The sequence below is a fragment of the Chiloscyllium punctatum genome, chromosome 15 (genome assembly GCF_047496795.1).
Source record: "Chiloscyllium punctatum isolate Juve2018m chromosome 15, sChiPun1.3, whole genome shotgun sequence".
In the NCBI taxonomy this organism is placed as follows: Eukaryota; Metazoa; Chordata; class Chondrichthyes; order Orectolobiformes; family Hemiscylliidae; genus Chiloscyllium; species Chiloscyllium punctatum.
The window spans coordinates 64,533,876-64,557,469 of NC_092753.1; the positions used below are offsets into that span (position 1 = coordinate 64,533,876).

At 38.9% G+C, this 23,594-nt stretch overlaps 1 protein-coding gene across 8 annotated transcripts in view; it reads right to left on the reverse strand.

The window, feature by feature from the left end:
- pou2f1b (POU class 2 homeobox 1b) overlaps positions 1-23,594 on the reverse strand; it is a 199,436-nt gene that overhangs the window by 114,950 nt on the left and 60,892 nt on the right. For 7 of the 8 annotated variants that reach the window (XM_072585323.1, XM_072585321.1, XM_072585324.1 and 4 more), the window contains 2 exons: positions 13,623-13,688; positions 1,696-1,796 (listed from right to left, as the gene is read on the reverse strand). In XM_072585323.1, coding sequence (XP_072441424.1) covers positions 1,696-1,796; positions 13,623-13,688 — 167 coding nt within the window. The remainder of the gene's footprint in view (positions 1-1,695; positions 1,797-13,622; positions 13,689-23,594) is intronic. The other variant, XM_072585326.1, reaches the window with a different exon arrangement.

Sequence of the window (23,594 nt, forward strand, 5' to 3'; positions counted from 1 at the left end):
GACAGCAAAAAATAAAAGAAACCTTGACAAAAAGCAAAATAAATACTAGAAGTGACAAACAAGCAAACAGCGTGCAAGTTACAAGAAATATTTTCATTAAGTAAGCTATGTAGCTTGCACAGGTTGCAACAAAATAAAAATCACCTTGTGGAAAAGGGCTTTCACCTTTAAATATAGAAACTCAAAGGTCCCTCAATTTTCTAAGATTGTGATTTCCACAATCACTTGGGTAATGAGAATATTTTGAAGCTAGAACAACAGAAGATTTTACTTACCTCAGTTACACTAAGAATGGTTACGTCAGGGACCACTGGAGGTCATTTAAGCCTAATATTGAATCTAAACAATGGATGGCCATAAAATGTAACAGACAAACAAACATGTACAACTGAAAACTGGTCCTCAAAGGAAACCAGTCCTCCTAATTTTCCATGTCACAACAGAGAACTTTCAACTAAATTAAAACAGTCCTTTATTTGAATCAGAAGTACAATGTGCAAGCTAACTAAAAAAAAGTAGTTGATATGAAGGTAGAGAAATGCACTAAAGTGAATCATTCAGGAAAAACAATGTAACTTGACTTAAAACAAAATGCCATTCTCATGCACAGAAAACCACACAATATAACTTAACATTATAAGATGACGAGAATGCACATACATGAAGCAAATCATTTCTCCAAATAGCCAAAATTTCACACCACTTCATTCTGCATCAAGAAACAAACTCAGTGTGCTCCAATAACGACTCTGTATTTCTTAAATCAGGCAACAATGAACTATTTACAATTCATTACAAATATCATACACACAGGTAAGCCTCAAAGTACACTCATTCAGGGTCATTAGATAATACTTTGTTGCTCAAGTAAATTATTTTGAGAGACAGCACAAGCCCAAAAACTAACTTCAACTAAAATGGTATACTAAAGCTTAGGTTTGTTGGGCATTTTTAAAAAAGCAAATATAATACTAAATGAAATAACACAATGATTACCTGACCTTGGTCTGAAGTTTCCACCAAGAACAAATAAAAATTAAAGTGGAATCCAGATCACTCCACACACTGCAATAATTTTGCCAAGGTGAAATTAGCCCAAGTGTCAGCATTAGCTGACTAGCATCAACTTACATGCTAAATTGTCTTTGAATTAAAGTAATCAAACAATAACTAAACATGATTCATTTGTACCTGCAAGTGGGGCTATGGGGCCTCAAGATGTCAAGCTGCAATTGCAAGGCCATGAGCTATTATTCAAACATTATTAAAATAATTAATAATTTTTGCAGCAGTCTGCCAGACTCAATTAACTGCCAGGTCAAGGTATTGTGCATATTTGTATACCGTGGGATCTGGATTTAATGTGCTGCATACCACTAAATTAACCTAACTGGAAGAAACACAATTCGATGATTTAGATTTGGAAAAATCTTTTATATGGGTTAGGGCTAAATCAGTAAGAGAATGTTAAATTAACATAAAAGACTGTGGATACTTGAGCGTAAAGTAGTTGTAGGCACCAATTACTTATGTCTAAAGTTGTGTTACTTGATTTGATTCTGTTCAGATAAAGCTGTTATCTGGATGGAAATAATGCAATAACTCCAGATTCTTCTATTCGGTGATCGCACTGCAATCCAGTTGGAAATATGAACTTCAGCATAAATTATGTTTACTAATGGTAGCATGTTATACCTGGTGCAGCTGTCCCAGTAAGGCCTGAGCCTGTGCTGTTGTAAGTGGGCCTCCTGTTGGGATGGGCTGCCGCTGGAAATCCAATCCATTTGTTTGGGCACCTGGAGGAGGAAGACCAAAACACAAACACAAAGAGACAGAAAAAAAAATTAACAGAAAGGGGCTGTACAACTGGTTTCAAAGCCAAAGTTACATCAATGGCCTTTGCCAGAAAAGCATGATGCACTTCCCTCCACACTACTGCACTAACTAACATTATATGATACAGGTACTAAAATCCCATCATTAATTCCTTGCCCTTTCATGAAAATAATGAGAATTTTAAATGGATTCTAATCTAACTTGAGCTATATAGTCAGACGACAGGTTTCACAACTTTATAAAATACCTTTGAACAATGTCACTACTAATAAGACAGAAATGTCTTCTGATTACTGACCAAAAACATTAATACTGTTGTTCTCTCAAAGATGCTGCCTTACTGCTGAATATTTCGATTATTTTCTGTTACTATCTTAAATGATCATTTACAGTATTGTGCTTTTGTAAGATACAAATGTGTTCTTCAAGGACAAAATTATGGCAGTGTTAAAACAATTATCTCAAGTATTAGCAATCAGTTAAGGAAAATGTTCTTCATGTGTTTCTTTCTACCCCAATATCCTTCATAGTGATTCAGTAATTTTTGGCAATCCTGTTAATTTCCTTTCTTCCATTTTCACATTCCATGCACTAGATCAAGAGGACAAGCATACAAACTATACCGAACAAGTAGCATGAAATGTGTGAACATATAGAATAGAAACTGGGATGCTGTTAGGCCAATTCTACATCGCATCACTCCACAGAATGAAACACTGGAGCAGAAATGCACCATTTCATTGGTTTGGTGCTCATGGTGAATGGATTTTCTTTTCCCTACTGAAGGAAGATTTACAATGGAGTTTTCCTTTCTGATTTACATTCCATGACATAGACTTTGGTCTACAGAACACAATTTCCAAATCTGGGTGATACAAAAACAGGTGGAGAGGATGACTAATAAAGCATACAGGATCCTGGGCTTTATTAAATGGGATAGAGGGTACAAAAGCAAGTGAAGTTATGATAATCTGCATAAAATTCTAGATTGGCCTCTAGGGAAGTATTACATTCAGTTTTAGGTGCAAAAAAGATTCAGAAGAAAAGTTCCAAGAGTGAAGAACTTCAGTTATGATGATAAATTAGAGAAGTTGGAACTATTCTGCTTGGAAAAGAGGGGGTGGAAGATTGTTTAATAGAGGTATTCAAAATCATGTGGGGACTAAACAGAGTAGACAGAAATAAACTGACCCATTTGTGGAAGAATCACGAAACAGGTGGTACCCTGTACAGATTTTAGGCAATTGATAAAGGAAGCAATAGAAATGAGAAAATCATTTTTTAAAAGTGAATTTTTAGATTATGTCCTAAAAGTTCCTGAGACGGTGGCAAAGACGGATTCAATTCTAATACTCTTAAGGATCAAAATCTGAAAAGGAAATTTTGTGATGCTACATGCAAAAAGCCATAGAATTGCACAGTGAATTGTTCATGCAGAGAGCGCCAGCACAGACATGATGGGCTGGATGGTGCCCTTCATGTATTAACTGTTCCACAATCATATGATTGAAAGTTGACTCTGTTTATATGCCTTTCCTTTCTAGTACAATATATAAAGTCTTCCACATCAGATCACTCAAAGCAAATTGTTAATGCACAAGCTGTGTTCCCATGAACAGAAATAGCTGTAGTGCCAATACGGTTTCCATTATTCTAATTTCACTTGGTTTATTAGAGTTTCTCTTATTGAAAGAAGATTCCATAGCTATGACTAAAAGTACACTGAATTGTGCTTGATGGCCATTAAGAAATCTTCAAGGCCACTAAAACTTAAACAAAACTTCTGAATATAGAGTAAATTAACAATTAAAACTATACTTTAGTTCAAAATGGATGGAGATTTCTTGACCAAAGGAGTAAAGGCACAAAGTTAGAATGCTAATTTAAGATTTGCCAATTTGAAAATCTAAAAACTTATGAACAAGGAGAAATCATGCACCATGATGTTCAATTCAACTGAAAATATTCCATCTTTGATATCTAAAATACTAGACAACGCTAGTTATGTTTATATGTTCAGAAATGAATCAGTTTTAATTTAAAAAGCATTGTTACTGCATCTTGTTGTCTAAAACCTTCTTCAAAATAATTGCAATCTCTTCAATTTTCCAGCCCTGTGCAGAATATCTTAAAACTACAATAAATGCCAGCTCCAAATTAAGTTAATACTCTGCTGGTTATCCTTCGCCTTTGGTAAAACAATGCTGAAATAATTTGAAAGCAAGAGCTTTCAAACTATTACATACAAATTTCTTTTTTCTCAGATCTTCACACCAATTGCAGTTCAATGCTTTTGAAAAAGAAGAATTTGGGTTATCATGTGCCTGAAGAATCAAAAATGACATTCCTGACTAAAAACTGAAGTCGATTCCAAAACTTGAAGATTATAGTTTGCTGTTGTGAAGAGACCACCACTGTCAGCTGCTTGCTTCGATCACAATAGCTCCCTATATTACTCTGCAGAAACACAGCAATCATGTTGCACAGAAACAACTATACATTAAAAGATTTACTGCTTATTCGCATAACTCATTAATACATGGCTGGAACTTTCATAGATCTAAAAAGGTGATATAAGCAGAACTATCAACTTTAATATCAATGTAGACCTTGTCAGTCAATCTATATAACACTGCCAACGACTGCTTTGGATTATTACTGAACTCGTAATCCTAAACCCCAAACTAATAAAAAACTTTATAAAAAAACATTCTTTTCCTAGCTACCATCAGTTCTGAAGAGGGTCACTGGATCTCAAATGTTAACTCTGATTTCTCTGCACAGATGCTGCAGACCTCTCAGATTTTCCAGCAATTCCTGTTTTTGCCCAAACTAATAATTCAGAGAACGCAAGCCCAAATCACACTGTGTGGCAGTTTGTGAATTTGAATTAAAAAGGTGACATTAGTAGATGTGATCATGATAAGGTCTGTTTGATGTAAAAACCTAAATGTTCCCTATCGACCTTAAGGGAAGGAAATCTGCATCCTGGCATAGTACAACCTATGGTTGTTATTCCATAGCAAATGATGGACAAGACGTTACAGAATAACTAATCCTGTTGAGCTGTTGCAAAAAAGTAGTGAAGAAAGCATTAATCTCTTCTATACTGTGTTAACATTTTTACCATTACTCAACTCTTCCTTGAGGCTTTCCTGTATGCTGAAAACAAAACCAGCTCGTGAAGGAGGTTTCAAGCCAATCCACATCTATAACCTGTCACATTTTCAGAACTCACACAAAACCAGTTATAGTCCAATAAGTTTATTTGAAATCACAAACTTTCGGAGTGCTGCTCCTTCATCAGGTGAAGTAACATTTTGACAGATGTAACAAATTCCAACATTGTTTCTAAATGCTTCAGATTCTCTCACCTGCCATCAACATTTTAAATCTAACAACCTACAACTTTTTTATAATCAAATTGCCCAACCTTCAGGATCCCAATCAAAACTAATGAGTTCTTCCTTGACCATTTCGTCAGTACTAAATTTCACTAAAATCCATCCATCAGATTTTCAGGTATTAGGTGAGATTTTCTATTTTGGACTTCAAATGTGGTATTGCAATGTTATACGTTGTCAGTGCTCAAGAGGAGTTTTCTCCCACAATAAAGTATTTTTCCACTAATTTCTCCCTGCTATTATCTTCCAGTCAAAAGATAGGGCATAATATTCAAAAGGACATCTATGATGTGGAAGTGTTAGTGTTGAACTGGCGGTGACTTCACCTGATAAAGGAGCAGCGCTCCGAGAGCTTGGGATTTTAAATAAACCTGTTGGACTACAACCTGGTGTGGTGCGACTTCTGATTTTCAAGAACATCCAGACAGACCTTCACTTGCAGCAAACATGCAGCATCACTAGAACATAAGTTAGTCATCCCCACTCCCAAGATGTCTCAAACCTAACAGAATCTAGCCCTTGAGTTTCAGACATCCAGGAAATAAGGGAGGTCGGCTCTTCGGAGAAGATAGCAAGAAGCCCTACCATCAGATCCAGGCAGCCTGGGCTAAGGATGCAGCCTGGTCAGCACCAGTGCCCTTCAAGAAAGAACCGGGATCCATTGCAAGAAGGCAAGATAATCTGTTGAACAATCTGCTGTCAGGGTCAGTGACACCATCTGTTCACAGCAAACTGATATTCATAGAGGTACTCAGTTTGTTCATGCCACTGCACAGACATATTATAGGGCGAACAGCCATAAGCAACATTTGAAGTACGCACACCAAAAGGCTCACAACCATGTCATGCTGCCCATGTTCTAACACATCATAGGCACTGTGTCTTCTAATCATCTACTGGGGAAGAGTTCACAACTGTGTATGGTTATGCATACTCATAAGACAGTCCTGTATTCACAGTCATCACATTTATGCAGTATAACCTCAATCCTTAGTATTCACTGCAGGAGTTCTCCAGGTAGAATCCGAGACGTTTCGCGTCTTCAGCTACTTCAATAATATTAGCTTCAAAATAAGATCAAATGCTCATTGTTAATTGCGGCACTCAGCTCCATTCAAGTTTTTCAAATAATGAAGCAGTGCATTCGTACATGCAAGAGACCTGGATGCTTTCTAAGCTAAGACTGATAGGGCATCACTGAAGTCACACAAGTATCAACCAATGCCCATGAGCCATGAGGGAGTTCAACCATGACTTGCAATGGCATTGTATCACTCATTACCAACACCCTGGAGACCACCAGCCACATAAATGCAATGCAAATAGAGCAGGTCAGAGCCAGAACTGGTATTCTATATTGGATACATACCCGACTTCCCAAACTGATCTGTTATCTGTAAATCACATCACCAACGCAATGGAATGTATTCTGGTTGACTGGGTATAAGCACTCAATCATGACAACATTTAGGATAAACTAGCACATCATCCCATTCACCAAGTTAACCATCCATTCCATCCACCACTGGCAGATCATGGCTACAATGCTATGATTTAGAAGACAGATTGTTGCAACTCGCCCAAGTTTATTTGGCCGTATCTTCTAAATCCATAACTAATCACCACTTAGGAGGGCAACAGCAATAAGTGATCAGGAGGAATAAAATCTGCAAGTCACACACCATTCTGACTTGGATGTGCGGATTCTTTTCAATATCCAATTCTTGATCAATATCCCATAGCACTGTGGGAGTATTTTCTATATAGGACTGTATTCCCCTAGGAAATTAGAAATGAGAAGCAAATACTTTGTTGATTTTTTTTAAAATTTGAACTTTTTATGTATAATATCTTTTAATCATATTTGTTAAACCTCCAAATTCATTTTCATTTGACTGTGAAACTTAAAAGGGTTCAGAAAGATTTAAAAAGACGTTGCAAGAGTTGGAGGGTTTGAGCTGTAGGGAGAGGTTGAAAAGGCTGGGGCTGTTTTCCCTGGAGTATCAGAGGCTGAGGAGTGACCTTATAGAGATTTATAAAAATCATGAGGGACATGGATAGGGTAAATAGACTAGGTATTTTCCCTGGTTGGGAGAAGTCCAAAGCTAGAGGGCATAGGTTGAGGGTGAGAGGGGAAAGATTTAAACAGGATCTAAGGGGCAACTTTTCCACACAAAGGGTAGTGCGTGTATGGAATGAGCTGCCAGAGGAAGTGGTGGGAACTGGTACAATTACAGCATTTAAAAGGCAGCTGGATGGGTACATGAATAGGAAAGGGTTTAGAGAGAGATATAGGTAAGTGCTGGCAAATGGGACTAGATTAGTTCGGGATATCTGGTAGTCATGGACGAGTTGGACTTAAGGGTCTGTTTCTGTGCTGTGACTATATTTAAAAAAAACAACTAAGCCAGTAAGAAAGCGTAAGAACAGCTTTATTTAGAAAGCACAACAAAGTGCACTTGGAATTAAATCGGTATTGGATCAAATGAAAATAATTATTTCACAGAGTCAATTCTGGGATTTTTTTATATTGGTCAACAGTGCACCCAACCCAAGGGTTTAATAACACAAGCCCCTCCAGGGACAGTGGAAAGTGAGGAAATGGACTCTGAATTGGGGGGCAGGCAGGGGGTGGATGGGGTTAGCGGACGGACGGGATTTGGAGGGTGGGGTGGGGGCGGACAGGGGCTCGCGCGCAGTGTGTTATTGCCTAGTCCCCTGAACAGGGAGCAGACTTCACAGAAAATTTTGAGCCCCAGAGGAAATCAATTAACTGAATAATCAATTATCCGAACGAAATAGTGCCCGCCCATCTTGCTCGGATAATCGAGGTTCTTCTGTATTTACCTAAGGTGTCTTTTAAATGATGTAACACTGCCCGCATCCACCACTTCCTCAAGAAGTTCATTCCACACGCAAACTGCCCTCCGTGTTTAGAATTTGCTCCTATTGTCTTTTTTTAAATCTCTCTCCTCCCACCTTAAAAATGTCCCCCAGTCCTGAAATTCTCCATCCTAGGGAAAAAATGCCTACCATTAACACGATCTATATCCCTCTTGATTTTATAAAGTTCTATAAAGGTCACCCCTTAACCTATTGCACTCCAGTGAAAGGAATTCCAGCCTTTCTTTATAACTCAAACCTTCCATACCTAGCAACATCCTGGTAAATCTTTTCTGAACTCTCTCTCTAGCTTAATTATATTCTTCCAATAATTGGGCAACCAAAAATGAACACAGTAATTCAGAAGAGGTCTCATCAATGTCTTGTACAACCTCAACATTAGCAATGTAGGCAAGCATGCCAAATGCCTTTCTAACCATCCTGTCAATACGTGATATAAACTTAAGAAGAATTATGTACCTGAACTGCTAGGACCCTCTGCTCTACAACACTACCAAAGGTCCTGCCATTAATTGTATAAGCCCTGCCCCTGTTTGTTGTACCAAAATGCAATAACTCACATTTGTCAGATTGAACTTCTCCTGCCATTTTCAGCCCATTGACCCTTTTGACCTTCTTCATTGTCTACAATGCCACCAATTCGGATGTCGTCCGCAAATTTACTAACCATGCCTTCTATATTCTCAGACAAATCATTTTTATAAATGAAACAAAAAGAGGACCCAGAACTGATCCCGATGGAACACCGCTGGAGACAGACCTCCAATCCGAAAAGCAACCTCTACCACCACTCCGTCTCCTGCAGTTAAGCCATTTATGTATCCGCTTGACGAGCTCACTCTGAATCCCATGTGACCTAACTTTACTAATTAGTCTACCATGTGGAACCTTGTCAAAGGCTTTACTAAAGTTCAGGTAAACAACATCTACTGCTTTGTCCTCATCAATATCTTGGGTAACTTCCTTAAAAGAAAACTCATCAAATTTGAGAGACACTATTTTCCTCAAACATAACTATGCTGACTATCCCTAATCAAGCTTTGCTTCGCTAAACGTTTATAAATCCTATCTTTTAGAATCACCTGCAACGACCTACCCACAACCAAACTCAGACTCACATGTCTACAGTTCCCTAGTTTATTTTTAAACAAAGCTACATTAGCCACTCTCAGGGTCATCCAGTCCCTCACCTGTAGTTATAGATGGTACAAATATTTCTACAAGGGGCCTCACAATTTCCTCCCTTACTTCCCACAGCACTCTGGGATACATTAGATTAGGTCTCAGAGATTTATCCTTTATATTCCCCAAGATCCCCATAACTTCCTCTTCTGTAATGTGAGTTTTTTTTTAAAAAGCATCAATATTTACTTCCGAATTTTTTAGTCTTCATTTCTTTCTCCACAGTGAAAACTGATGTGCAATACTCAATTTAGTATCTCTCCCACATCATGGAGTTCAATACAAAGATGACCACTTTGATTACCCTCTCCATCGCTACCATCTTAATATGCTTGTGGAATTGCTTTATACCAATTTAGAGGCAATTTGAACACAGTTGTCTCCATCTAATATAAGATTCTCTTTTATTCTTGACAAGAACCTCAATATCATTATTCATCCATTGTTCCTTCATCTTTCCAGTCTTACCTTTCACTCTAATAGGTTAATAATGTCTTTGAACTCTCTTCATCACACTCCCACTTGTCAGATGTCCTTTTACCAGCTAACAGGCTATTCCAATCAACTTTTGAAAGTCATTGTCTCATTCCATTAAAATTTGCCTAACTCCAATTAAAAACTCTAACTTTTATGGAAGGCTTGTCCTTTACATAACCATTTTAAAACTAATAGAATTATGATCACTAGACCTGAAGTGTTCATCTACTTCCACTTCAGTCACCTTCCCTGCCTTATTGCCCAAAAGAAGTTCAGGTTTTGCTCCTTCTCTAGTAGCAACATCCACATATTGGTAAAGAAAAATTTCTTGAACATATTTGACAAATTCTTCACCATCTAAACCTTTAACACAATGGTAGTCCTGGTCAATACTCGAAAAATTAGAAACCCCTATTATTATTACTATAATCTTATTATGCTTCCAAATTTGTTTCTCAATTTCTAATTGACTTGCTCTCTTCACAATCAGAACCTTCCTTAGCAGTCTTTCTGGTTATACTGCTGGACTTTGGCTACTGCTCTGGAAACGTGGGTTCAAATGGCACCATGGAGGCTGGTGGAATTTAAATTCAAAGAATGAATCCTGAATTAAAATCTGGTCTCAGTATTGGTGAATATTAAGATATCAATAATTGGGCTATGAAAGGATTTCTGGTATTAACATTTTAACAAAGAATTGTAAAAGATGGATGACTTAAAACACACCTGAAACTTGTTTCTTTTTATAGATGACTGTAAGATCACCAACAGACACCTTTTCATAAAGATGCTTACTGGAAATCACATGACTTAAGCTAACTGCTTGAATATGTTTACCGGAAATGACATGTCTTCAACTGTCTGTGTGCCCTTACTGGAAGGCACATAGGTGAGCTTATAGCTGACAGGAGTTGGGCTACTTGATATTGCTTTGCAGTTCAGTTGGGGTGTAGCTTGTGAAGTGAGAAGACCTTCAGCTCACCCTTTGCCATCTTTCTGAGAAACCCTTGCGGATCCCATATGAGAACTGAAAAGCTGAAACAGTTATTATTCCTGAGGAACTTCTACAAGTCCTGTTCTTAACATCTCATGAATGTCCTGATTATCGGGATATCCCAGTGACATCAATAGATGTCTCGTAATATCTGTCTGTGCGTGCATGGAACATCATCTGGAACAATTCAGATCCGAGATCTTTATTCTGAGATTTACCAAGTATTTGACCAAAGTGCTGTTCTTCAAAGTTATTCTCTGCTGAGAAAGTTTCTTTACATTTTCCTTTAACTGATACAAGTGTTTATGTTGGGTTAGTTAAAGAAGTAAATATTTATTTTTATATTGTAAACAGCTATTCAGCTTTGCATTCTTATCAATTAAGTCTTGCTTTCATAAAAAAAAGTTCATTAAATAAATGTGGTTGATTGATCATTTTACTCTGAACCTAATTTGTTTTATCTACATAATTAATACATAAGAACAATGGATGCTTGAGATCTGAAACAAGCAAAAACAAAGTATAGAGAAATTTAGCATGTTTAGTATTTCGAGTAGCTCTGATGAAGCGTCATTGGACTTGAAATGTTAACTGTTTTTCTCTCCACAGCTACTACCACACCTGATGAGTTCCTCCAGTATTTTCTTCTTCTGTTTGCATAAGGTATGTTAATGGCCAAATCAACAACTGGGTCAAACAGCTAAACATATGCTGTAACCAGTCAAGGAGTAGGACTAGATAGGTTCAGTACTTACTTCCAACCACAGTCATAACAAAAGCCCATTTCATTCACAAATGTCCTTCAGAGAAGGAAATCTCCCATTATATGGTTTGGACTACATGTGACGCCAGTCCACTACTCTGATAAGATCTAACAAGCCAATGAGTTCGAGGTTAACTAAGGATGGAAAATAAATTTTGGAATTGTCAATGACACCCACATCCCATCAAAGAATAAAGAAAAAGCTTCCCTACTTTTATACTCCATCCCCTTTGCAACAAAAATTAAAATTCCATTCACCATTCTAATCACAATGTAGCTGCATGCCAGTTTCTTTTGTAATTTACGTACCAGGAATCATATTTCTCTTTTGCACAAGTTTCAGCTACCTCATCCATTTAAATAATATTCTGTTTCTCTATTCTCTTTGTCAAAATTGACAAATTCAGAATTTTCCATACTATATTCACTCACTTAACCTATCTAGATACTTTTATAGACTTTTTTTTGTCCTCTTCACTGGTTTACCCACATATCTTTGCGTTGTGGCAAATACACACAGCCCCTTTATCCAACTCAATAATACTGATTACAAATTGTTGAGGCAATCTTCTACTCTGCCGATGTGTAAATTTCAACACCATGAGATCTTTTTATGTGGTATTTCATCAAATGCCTTTTATTAATCTACTGGTTCCCCATTATCCATAAGGCTATTGGAACAGAAGAACTCTGCACCACCATTCAATGAGATCATGGCTATTCTGAAAACGCAGCTCCATATCTCTGCCTTTTCCAGATTACCCTTCATTCCCTCATTAATTAAAAATCTCTCTCAGCCTTGAGTATACTTAAAGACACAAACGACAGCACTCTGCGGTAAAGAATTCTGTAGATTCACTATCCTTGAGAAAAGAAATTGTTCTCTGTGTCTTAAATATGTAACCCCTCGTACAGAGGTTATTCCCTTTAATCTTAGACTTGTCCACAAGGGGAAACAACTTCACTTCATTACCTTGATAAGGCCCCTCAGAATTTTGTATGTTTCATTAAGGTCACCTCTCATTCTTCTAATTTCCACTGAGTACAGACCCAACCTACTCAACCTCTCCCCATAAAACATTCTATTCCTCATATAAGCCTAATGAACTTTCTCTAGGCTGCCTCCAATGCCAGTATATCTTTCCTTAGATAAGGGGTCCAAAGCAGCTCATGGTATTCCAGCTGTGATCTAACAAGTGCCTTGTGGAGTTTCAGCAAAACCTCCCTACGTTTATACTCCAGTGCTTTTGAAATGAAGGCTAATACTCCACTTGCCTTCACTGTTAACTGAACTTGGCAGCTAGCTTTTTGTGATTCATGCACAAGGGCTCCAAAATTCCACTGTACCATAGCTTTCTGCTATCTTTCTCCATTTAAATATTATTCAGCTCTTCTATTCCTGTAGAAATGCATAATCTCACATTTTCCCACATCAAATTCCATCTGCTAACTTTTGCCCACTTCGCTTAACTAGTCTATACCCATCTAAAATCTTTTTATCATCTTCACCCCTTGCCTTTCCATCCTGCCTGTTACTTCCTCAAAGAACACTAATAAGTCAGCCAAACATCAGTTCTCTTTCACAAAACCACAGTCTGAATTGAGTTTTACACTTGTTGGAAAAAAGGAGACATGCTGTTGATGTTTTTATTCATCAGGACAAAAATGAAGACACAAAACTTCGAAGGGATCAATGTATTAAGCATAGGAAACAAGGCATTGATGGGTTGGCTGCAAATCAATCTGACTATGACAGATCAGACAGATTAGTCAAGGCGTCATGTGCTTTCCTTAATTTGGTACTATCTGCAAATTCTTTAACTGGCCATGGATGCTAGTACTTCCCAGAGTCTGTTTGTCTGTCTGTCTGTCTCTCTCTCTCTCAATGGTCTTTACTGTAACATAAAATGTTCTTAGTGCGCTGCATTAAATTGGAACTCAGAGTCAGACGTGCAAATTTTACTCTAAAGCCAGTTTTACACCTCAGTAAGCCTAAATTATTTTCCAAAAGTTCTGTGAAAATTAGTCAGTATCAAAACAGTTAAAAAGAGAAAGGTCCAACCTGTGCTCCCTTCATTGCCATCCAGGGAAGGCTTGATAGACTCTGACGGATTGCTCATTCTCGATTCTGTGCAAAATGGAAAAGAGGCATAAGATAAAGCAGAAAATAATTCCCATTAGTTATACATGATGTTTTTCTTCTTTCACTAGTTATCCATTTCATTCAGGAAGAAGGCATTTAATTGGGATAAGTGTTTTGGAGTAGCGATTAAATACTAATAACTAAATCATTCTGATAAAATGCAAGTTTCAGCAATGAAAAGACATGACTCTTTTATAAGCTGAACAGAGAGTGTTCTAGAAGTCTTGTTATGAAACTGAGAGATTGTACGTGTATTTTAATATATTTTATTGCAAGTTTGGACTATTTGAATTCTAAATTAAGCATACGGCTTTGTTTCTGTGTAGAGTTAACAATTAGCTTTTTATAAACTACAATACACATATAGGAGAATGTGACAATTGTAGATACTGGAGTGTCAGAGTCAAAAAGGGTGGCGTTAGAAAAGCACCGCAGGTCAAGCAGCATCGAGAAGCAGGAGAGTCGATGCTTTAGGTCTAACTCTTTCGTCCTGATGAAGGACTTGTGCCCAAAATGTTGATTCTCCGGCTCCTCGGATGTTTCCTGACCTGCTGTGCTTTTCTAGTGCCACCCTTTTCAACTACAATACTCATAATACCAAGCAACAGGACGTTACCCAGAGTTCCTGATGAACTACCCAGAGGACTTAGTGGGGAAACCTTTCAGGCCTTCACTTTCATTTCAGTTTGTGCTGGAAGTGGTTCAAGAGAGAAAAAAAAATCAAGTTCCAAATTGCTGAGAGGGATGGTGTAACACAAGCTAAGCAATGTACCTAATAAAATTAAAGTATTGAAATTACTATTAATCACAAATCAGTTGACAGAAAAGAAATTAGGTTAAATTTTTGTAGTTTTAAAAGACAAAAAGAAACTGAAGCCACATCAGAGATATAGGTGGCACGGTGGTTAACACTGCTGTCTCAGTGCCAGGGACCTGGGTTCGATTCCACGGTTGGGTGACTGTATAGCGTCTGCACATTTTCCACATGTTTGCATGGGTTTCCTCCCACAGGTTAGGTGGATTAGCCATAGGAAGTGCAGGATTACAACGATAGGGTCGGGGTGGGTTTGGATGGGATACTCTATGGAGGGTTGGTGTGGACTCGATGGGCTGAATGACCTGTTTCCACACAGTAGGGATTCTATGATTCTATAAACACTGGAACAAGCCAAGTTCGGAGCAAAATATTATTTCAGGAAAAAAGTTATCTACAGTTCCAGATGAGTTGAAATTTTAATTACCTCAAGCCCAACATGCTAAATAAAAGTCTCTCTCTCCCTCACCTCCTTGAAAATCTGCAGGACTGAGTCTTGCTATAGGTACAGCACTAGATATTCTTAGAATGTTTGTAATATCATGGTGTACTGATTTTAATGCAAAGCTGTTGTTTATGTTCAATCTACGAAGAGTGTTTGGGTTATTTATACTATATTTAAAAACCTTTGAACCTGCGCTGGAAATGCTTTTGTTCATTTTCTGTTGCTAATAATTTTTTGTTGTTGAAACAAAAACTGCAATATTACATGCCGGTGTTTTAGCAAAAGATCACCCCAGCAACTGAAAAAAATAAAATTTATAATTAATCCAGCCAAGTTCCTGTCAGGGATCTGACTTGTCCAGTACAAACATCACCTGAGCATTACCTCATAGCAAATGGGGCCACTAGATCATATTAATGTAGAAAATGAGTCTCCCCAGCATGGCAAATTCTTTTCAGAAATGATTCTCTCCTATCATTCCGCCCACAGATTGTACATATAGTAGTTGAAACAAACCATGTATATTAGCATTAATTTTTAAATGAACTTTGAACTCAATGGATAGAGTAATTTTAGCAAAACAAACATATAAAGTCACTTCCTTGCACTTTGGCTTCTTGCATTACATGGTTCTCCATTCATGACACCTTTTATAAAACAAAATATTCAATTACATCAGCCTTTTTCAACAGATACCAATAGTTACAGCACAAGTAAGCCTTGAACACAACTTCACTCTTTAAAAATGCAAAAGATTTCATTTTTTAAAACCTGACTAAACACTAACTCAAATACTTATACAAGCATAAAGATATACACATAGGGAAAACATTCAACAATGCAGGAATTCCACTTTCCCAAATCAAAGATAGATTGGTCAGTAGAAGTTTAGTGGATTTTTCTCTCTTTGTTGGCTTCTTCACCACTTACCACAGACATGGATAATCAGTTGCCTACTATTGGGATTCAGCCAGCTTGGTCAGTAGCTACTGTTAGTGATGAACATTTAGTGCCCCATCCAGAATGCATACTGTGCCTTTTCCACCATTCAGCAGAAGATTTCTTACCATCGGAAAATTAATACCAACATATCTACTACTTTATTAGCTCAGAGCCTAGGATGACATTTGTCAGACCCAGGGACTCTTCATCCCACAGACCCATAACTTTGCTCAGTATTGCTTCACTGGTGATTGTAATGTCAATTTCCTCTCTATGTATTGATTTACAGTTATTACAAGGGTGTTTCTGGTATCAATAAAGACAGACAAAAAAAATTCATTTATTTCATCCACTATTTTCTTGTTTACTCCCATTCTCATTCTCTAGAGGATAAGTTTATTTCCTCTTCTCCTTTTTAGATACCTATAGAAATTCTTGCTCTCCATTTTTACATTTCTTGCTAACATCCTCTCAAGTTGTAATTTATTTGCCCTGATTAACATTTTAATCATATTCTGTGGCGGCACAGTGGCACAGTGGTTAGCACTGCTGCCTCACAGCGCCAGAGATCCGGGTTCATTTCCCGCCTCAGGCGACTCTGTGTGGAGTTTGCACATTCTCCCCGTGTCTGCGTGGGTTTCCTCCGGGTGCTCTGGTTTCCTCCCACAGTCCACAGATGTGCAGGTCAGGTGAATTGGCCATGCTAAATTGCCCGTAGTGTTAGGTTAGGGGTATGGGTGGGTTGCGCTTCGGTGGGGCGGTGTGGACTTGTTGGGCCGAAGGGCCTGCTTCCACACTAAGTAATCTAATCTAATCTAATCTGTTACTTAACATTCTGACCCATCATTCATCCTTGTGCAATTAAATGTATTTTCCTCAGGTTTGAGGCTTTTTTAAAAGCTTCTTGTAAAGACTATCATTTATTTTTCTGTTTTTGACTGTGAACAAAAATAGGAATAGGACTGCACTGAAAAGGATAATTAGATTGTGGAAAGGCTGCGCTTTTTAAAAGCGAATTATCTGACACCCATTCCAAGTGATTTTGTGACATTTAGTTGCAGACAGGCTTCAGCCAAAAGGTTTGAATGATTGGAGATTTGGCCAGTAATAAGTAACTGATTGGTTTGGGGAATGGTGACATTATTGATGTAAACATCTTTCACCTGCTAACAACAATGTGATTGGCGCCAGGTAGTGGAATGGGTTGTAGGCGTGAATGATTCCTGCAGAAGCCATTGGATCTCTGGAAAGGAAAGAGCTGTCTTTTATCTGTAGAAAAATAAACATCGCAAGCCAGAAGAAAACCAGTTTATTTCCCCTTATCAGTTGCTGTAAACTGTAGCTCTCAACCAATAAATGAAAGACTTTATAAGTCATGATTTGGAGATGCTGGTGTTAGACTGGGATGTACAAAGTTAAAAATCACACAACACCAAATTATAGTCCAACAGGTTTAATTGGAAGCCAATTAAACCTATTGGACTATAACCTGGTGTCGTGTGATTTTTGATTTTATAAGTATAATCCAGTCACCCTGAGACAGGAGTAGATAGGACTTGAACATGGGTCTCCTAGCTCAGAGGTAGGGGCATAACCACAGCCACAACAGCCCTCATTTTTATAACTTTTTTATATATATTAAGAAGTGCTCTTACAATTGAATGGCTTTTGCCCTCACCATCAAATCAGCTGTGGTACTTTTCATGTATTACCCACCACAACTAAATCACCTGTATTTCCAATTAATCAATTTATGTGCAAAGCTCAATGAGGGAAATACAAGAACACCAAAAGTGAGAGAGAGAAAGGTAAGGAGAGATGGAAGGTGCTAAACCAAAACTGAGTTGAAAGGGGAGATAAGGCACTCCACCCTCTTTTGAGTTTCACTCTCCTAGTTAAGTATTTTTTAATTAACTTACACACCTCTGGAGCAGGTGGAATATCAACCCAGGTCTCCTGGGTCAGAGGTAGGGACAGCCTCCCACAGCAACAACAGCCCTCCTTTTTTAATCCAAGGTATTTTCTGATAAACCTGATTCACACATATCTGTGCAAATGGGACCAAAACTTGGGCCTTCTATCCCAGAGGTAGGGACACCACCATTGTACTACAAACAGACTTTTTTTTAAATCAAGAGAGATATTTTCTAATTAATCTATTCAAAGATGTCATTACACACATCTGGAGCAGGTGAGACTTGAACCCAGGCCTCCTGGCTCTGAGGCAGGGACATTATCACAGTGCCACAACAGCCCCTTTTGTAATCCTAATTCTTCGAATTAACCTGTTCAGAGATGTTATTACATGTGTCTTCAGCAGATGGAAGTTGAACTCGAGCATCCCAGTCCATGGCATGGACAGTACAATGTACCGCAAGAGAGTCCTCATCTTTTAGTCCAACCTATTTTTCTAATCAACTCAGGAGATGTTATTACAAACCTTTGAAGCAGGTTGGACTTGAACCCAGGCCCCCAAATATAGGGGTAAGGACAATATCACAGTGCCAAGATCAGAATAGTGCTGGAAAAGCACAGAAGGTCAGAAAGTATCCGAGAAGCAGGAAAATCAATGTTTCTGGCAAAAGCCCTCCATCAGGAATGGGCTTTTGCCTAAAACGTCAATTTTCCTGCTCCTTGGATGCTGCCAGACCTGCTGTGCTTTTCGAGCACCATTCTAACCTTGACTCTGATCTCCAGCATCTGCAGTACCCACTTCCGCCGAAAACCACAGTGCCACAACAGGCACTATTTAAGTTCAATGAGCATCACTTGCTTCCCATTAACTCTCAAGCTGTACATTTGAGCCTTAAGGGCTCTTGTTTCACAGTGGAAGTGTCCCTATTTTTGAGTCAGGAGAACTGGTTCAAGTTCCACCTGCTCCAGAGATGTATAATAACATCTCCAACTAGTTTGATATGAAAATTTATTGTGTTTGAGCATGAAGGGGAATTGCATTTTTAACTCTGACAATGATTCAGAGCTTATTACCTTTATGGCTTTGTTTTGGATTTAACACCTAGCTTCTCGTACTCTCTCTGCAGAATTTCCTTTCTAGATCTCTCTGGAGCATTGGAAGCTGAGGGGTGACCTTATAAAGGTTTATAAAATCATGAGGGACATGGACAGGATAAAATAGGCAAAGTCTTTTCCCTGGGTGGGGGAGGCCAGAACTAGAGGATATAGGTTTAGGGTGAGAGGGGGAAAATATAAAACGGTCCGAAGGGGCAAATTTTCACGCAGAGGGTGATATGTGTATGGAATGAGCTGCCAGAGAAAGTGGAGGAGGCTGGTACAATTGCAACATTTAAAAGACATCTGGATGGGTATATGAATAGAAGGTTTAGAAGGATATGGGCCAAGTGCTGGCAAATGGCACTAGATTAGGCTGGGATATCTGGTCAACACGGACAAGTTGGATTGAAGGGTCTGTTTCCGTGCTCTATATCTCTATGACTCTATTTACCTATGCTGTTGGCACCAACATGGACTTCGACCAGTGGATCATTTCCCCCTTCCACTACAAGCTTTTGTGAGATAGTGTTACGAAATTGTTGTGGTTCTGTTCGCCGAGCTGGGAATTTGTGTTGCAGACATTTCGTCCCCTGTCTAGGTGACATCCTCAGTGCTTGGGAGCCTCCTGTGAAGCGCTTCTGTGATGTTTCCTCCAGCATTTAAAGTGGTTTGTTTCTGCCGCTTCTGGTTGTCAGTTCCAGCTGTCCGCTGCAGTGGCCGTTATATTGGGTCCAGGTCAATGTGCTTATTGATTGAATCTGTGGATGAGTTCCGTGCCTCTAGGAATTCTCTGGCTGTTCTCTGTTTGGCTTGTCCTATAATAGTAGTGTTGTCCCAGTCGAATTCATGTTGCTTGTCACCTGCGTGTGTGGCTACTAAGGATAGCTGGTCGTGTCGTTTCATGGCTAGTTGGTGTTCATGGATACGTATCGTTAGCTGTCTTCCTGTTTGTCGTATGTAGTGTTTTGTGCAGTCCTTGCATGGGATTTTGTATACTACGTTGGTTTCGCTCATGCTGGGTATCGGGTCCTTTGTCCTGGTGAATTGTTGTCTGAGAATGGCTGTTGGTTTGTGCGCTGTTATGAGACCTAGTGGTCGCAGTAGTCTGGCTGTCAGTTCAGAAATGTTCTTGATGTATGGGAGTTCCTAGAGGCATGGAACTCATCCACAGATTCAATCAACAAACACATCGACCTGGACCCAATATACAGGCCATTGCAGCGGACAGCTGGAACTGACAACCAGAAGCGGCAGAGACAAACCGGAGGAAACATCACAGAAGTGCTTCACAGGAGGCTCCTAAGCACTGAGGATGTCACCTAGACAGGGGACGAAACGTCTGCAACACAAATTCCCAGCTCGGTGAACAGAACCACAACAATGAGCACCCAAGCTACAAATCTTCTCACAAACTTTGAAGTGTTATGAAATATTGTGTTATAGGCTATCTTTATAAACTCAATCACCACCTCGCTATATTCATTAATACCAGGTTCCCAGTCATTCATTCATAACCCTTTACTAACCAGTTATTTACTATAACGCAGTTTCATCGATTCATTCATAAAACCACCGTTCTGTGGTATCCAAAATTTAAAAACAGCCTTTTCAAACCCATTACCACATTTCCACACCTTATCAGCATACAGAACAATATCAACCCCATCAAGTCTCCACGAAACATAATATTATTCAGCCCTCACCAACCATCTCCAGGACCTGAACTGATTAAGTACCTGTTAATTATCTTTTAACTGGGCCGTTATCCCTTTAAGAAACTAACTGACAAAATAGCACTTGCATGAAATTGCATGAATGAATGAAATTCATACCGGCAAATAGTAAATAAATCTCACCACTGCTGCAGTAATCAGTTTAATACCCTCTATTCTTTTATTACAACTTCTAACTTATTTAGAGCCTATAGGCCTTGTGTTTTACTAACATTTACTAATTTAAAAAAGACAAAAAAGGCTAACACTTCCCAGTTACGCAAGCAGACTGGACAGAAGTAGTAGCCAGCACGTTATCGATCATCTCCTGTTTCCCAGGAGTCCTTCAAACCTATGTGTACTATAGATAAACAATGTAACCCTACAGTAATGAGATTTTAATATATGTAAGGACTGTGTATAAACGGGCTCTTGTAAGAACAGTATTTCGGGATTCTACAGCCGCCTTGAATTTGTGCTGAATAAAGAGGCTATTTTTGCCACTCATTGATTTCAGTTGCTATCTGAACACAATCTCTCACTTTTCTCCAGCCTGGAGCAGATATCACAAACCCTTGCATAGCACAAACACAAATCATGTAGATTCTCACTTTTTGCTGCACAGAACAGCGTCAGTTCCCCTCACAATACTGTTTCTGACTACCACTAGATTCCTCTTTGCTCCTTCTGCTTGAATGGCTTCCAGGATCATAATGCTTCAAACAATTAGCTGATCAACTGAAAAGCCCTCACTCTCATTCAAATAAGCCGAATAAACCTCAGATCTTTTGTATAATTGCAAAGGCTCAAGATTCTGGCCAGTGGATCTCCTTACCTATCTCACTCTGAGTCATACTTTACTGTCACTGGCCAGTGACAACATCAGAAGATCCTATCCTAAGTGGTGTGACTGCCTTCTAGTCCACTGACTGAGCCAAAAACTTACTGTAGTTGCAGACACCTGAACTGCAGTTTGAAACTCTTCCTATCATTTGACATATAGGTAATGCAAATAAAAACAAAACATTGCAGATGATAGAAAACTGAAACAAACAAAGATGCTGAAGAAACTCAGCAAGTCTGGAAGCATCTGTGAAGAGAGAAACAAAGAGTTAACATTTCAAATCCAGTAGGATACTTCTAACTGAAGCAGCATCATTTGAATCTGCCACTGTCTCCATAACTGCCCAAACACAATGGGCTTTCTTGCCATTTTTGAATTGCCTGCATATCTGGCAATGATACACGAGAGAGGAAAACTTAGCCAACCCAACACATCAACTTGCTCCAATTAACTGCTCCAATATAGTAACATTCCATAAACACACCCCTTGGCAAAAAGGTAAATTCAAACACAAGTTCTTACATGCAGGAATCCAATCTAGGAGTGAACAACGACGAGAGATTTATTAGAAAATCAGTTAGGAATCATTCACTGAAGCTTGCAACACTTTTGGTAGTCAGCTTTTCTATAACGCGATGGTTGTATTCTTGTGCAATCTCATATTATAGAAAAATCATGCTTCAAGTGTTGGCGCTGTAATCATGTTACAGTCAGCATACATTTTAAAAGTTCACGCATCAGAAACAGTATACTCAATTCACTAATCTTGTTACATAGAACATAGAACAGTACAACACAGTACAGGCCCTTCGGCCCTCAATGTTGTGCTGATCTTTTATCCTACTCTAAGTCTAAACTAACCTGCATACCCTACATTTTACTATCAACTATATGTCTATCCAAGAGTTGCTTAAACATCCCTAATGTATCTGACTCCACTACCACTGCTAGCAGAGCATTTCATGCACCCACCACTCTGTGTAAAGAGCCTAACTCCGACATCTCCGCTAAACCTTCCTCTATCACATTAAAATTATGCTCCCTCCTGTTAGCCATTTCCACCCTGGGAAAAATGTCTCTGGCTATCCACTCTATCTATGCCTCTCATCATCATGTACACGTCTGTCAACTCATCTCTCATCCTTCGCTCAAATGAGAAAAGCCTTCAACCTTTCTTCGTAAGACATGCCCTCCTGTCTAGGAAGCATCCTGTAAGTCTCCTCTGCACCTTCTCTAAAGTTTCCACATCCTCCTATAATGAGGCAACCAGAATTTAATACAATATTCCAAGTATAGTCTAACCAGGGCTTTATAGCACTGCAGCATAACCTTGCAGCTCTTAAACTCAATCCCCCGGTAATGAAAGCCAACTCATACACCTTCTTCACAACCCAGTCATCCTGGGTGGCAACTTTGAGGGATCTATGGACATGGACCCCATAATCCTGCTGTTCTTCCACACTGCCAAGAATCCTGCCTTTAACCCAATAATCTGCATTCAAATTTGATCTTTCAAAATGAATCACTTCACACTTTTCCAGTTTAAACTCCATCTGCCATTTCTCGACCCAACATCCTGTCAATGTTCCATGGCAACCTACAACAACCTTCCACACTATCCATAACTCCACCAACCTCTGTCATTGACAAACTTGCCAACCCGCCTTTCCACTTCCTCATCCAAGTCATTTATAAAAAAAAAAAATCACAAAAAAAAAGGAGGTCCCAGAACAGATCCCTGCAGAACACCACTGGTCAGAGCTCCAGGCTGAATACTTTCCATTTACGACCACCTTCTGTCTTCTATGGGCCAGCCAATTCTGTAACAGCCAGGATTCCCTGTATCGCATGCTTCCTTACTTTCTGAATGAGCCTCCATGGGGAACCTCATCAAACGCCTTGTGAAAATCCATATACACCACATCCACTGCTCCACCTTCATCAATGCATTTTGTCACACCCTCAAAGAATTCAATAAGGCTTGTGAAGCATGACCTACCCCTCAACAAGTCATGCTGACTATTTCTAATCAAGCTATGCTTTTCCAAATAATAATAAATCCTATCTCTCTGAATCCTCTCCGATAATTTGCCCACCACCGATGTAACACTGACTGATCTGT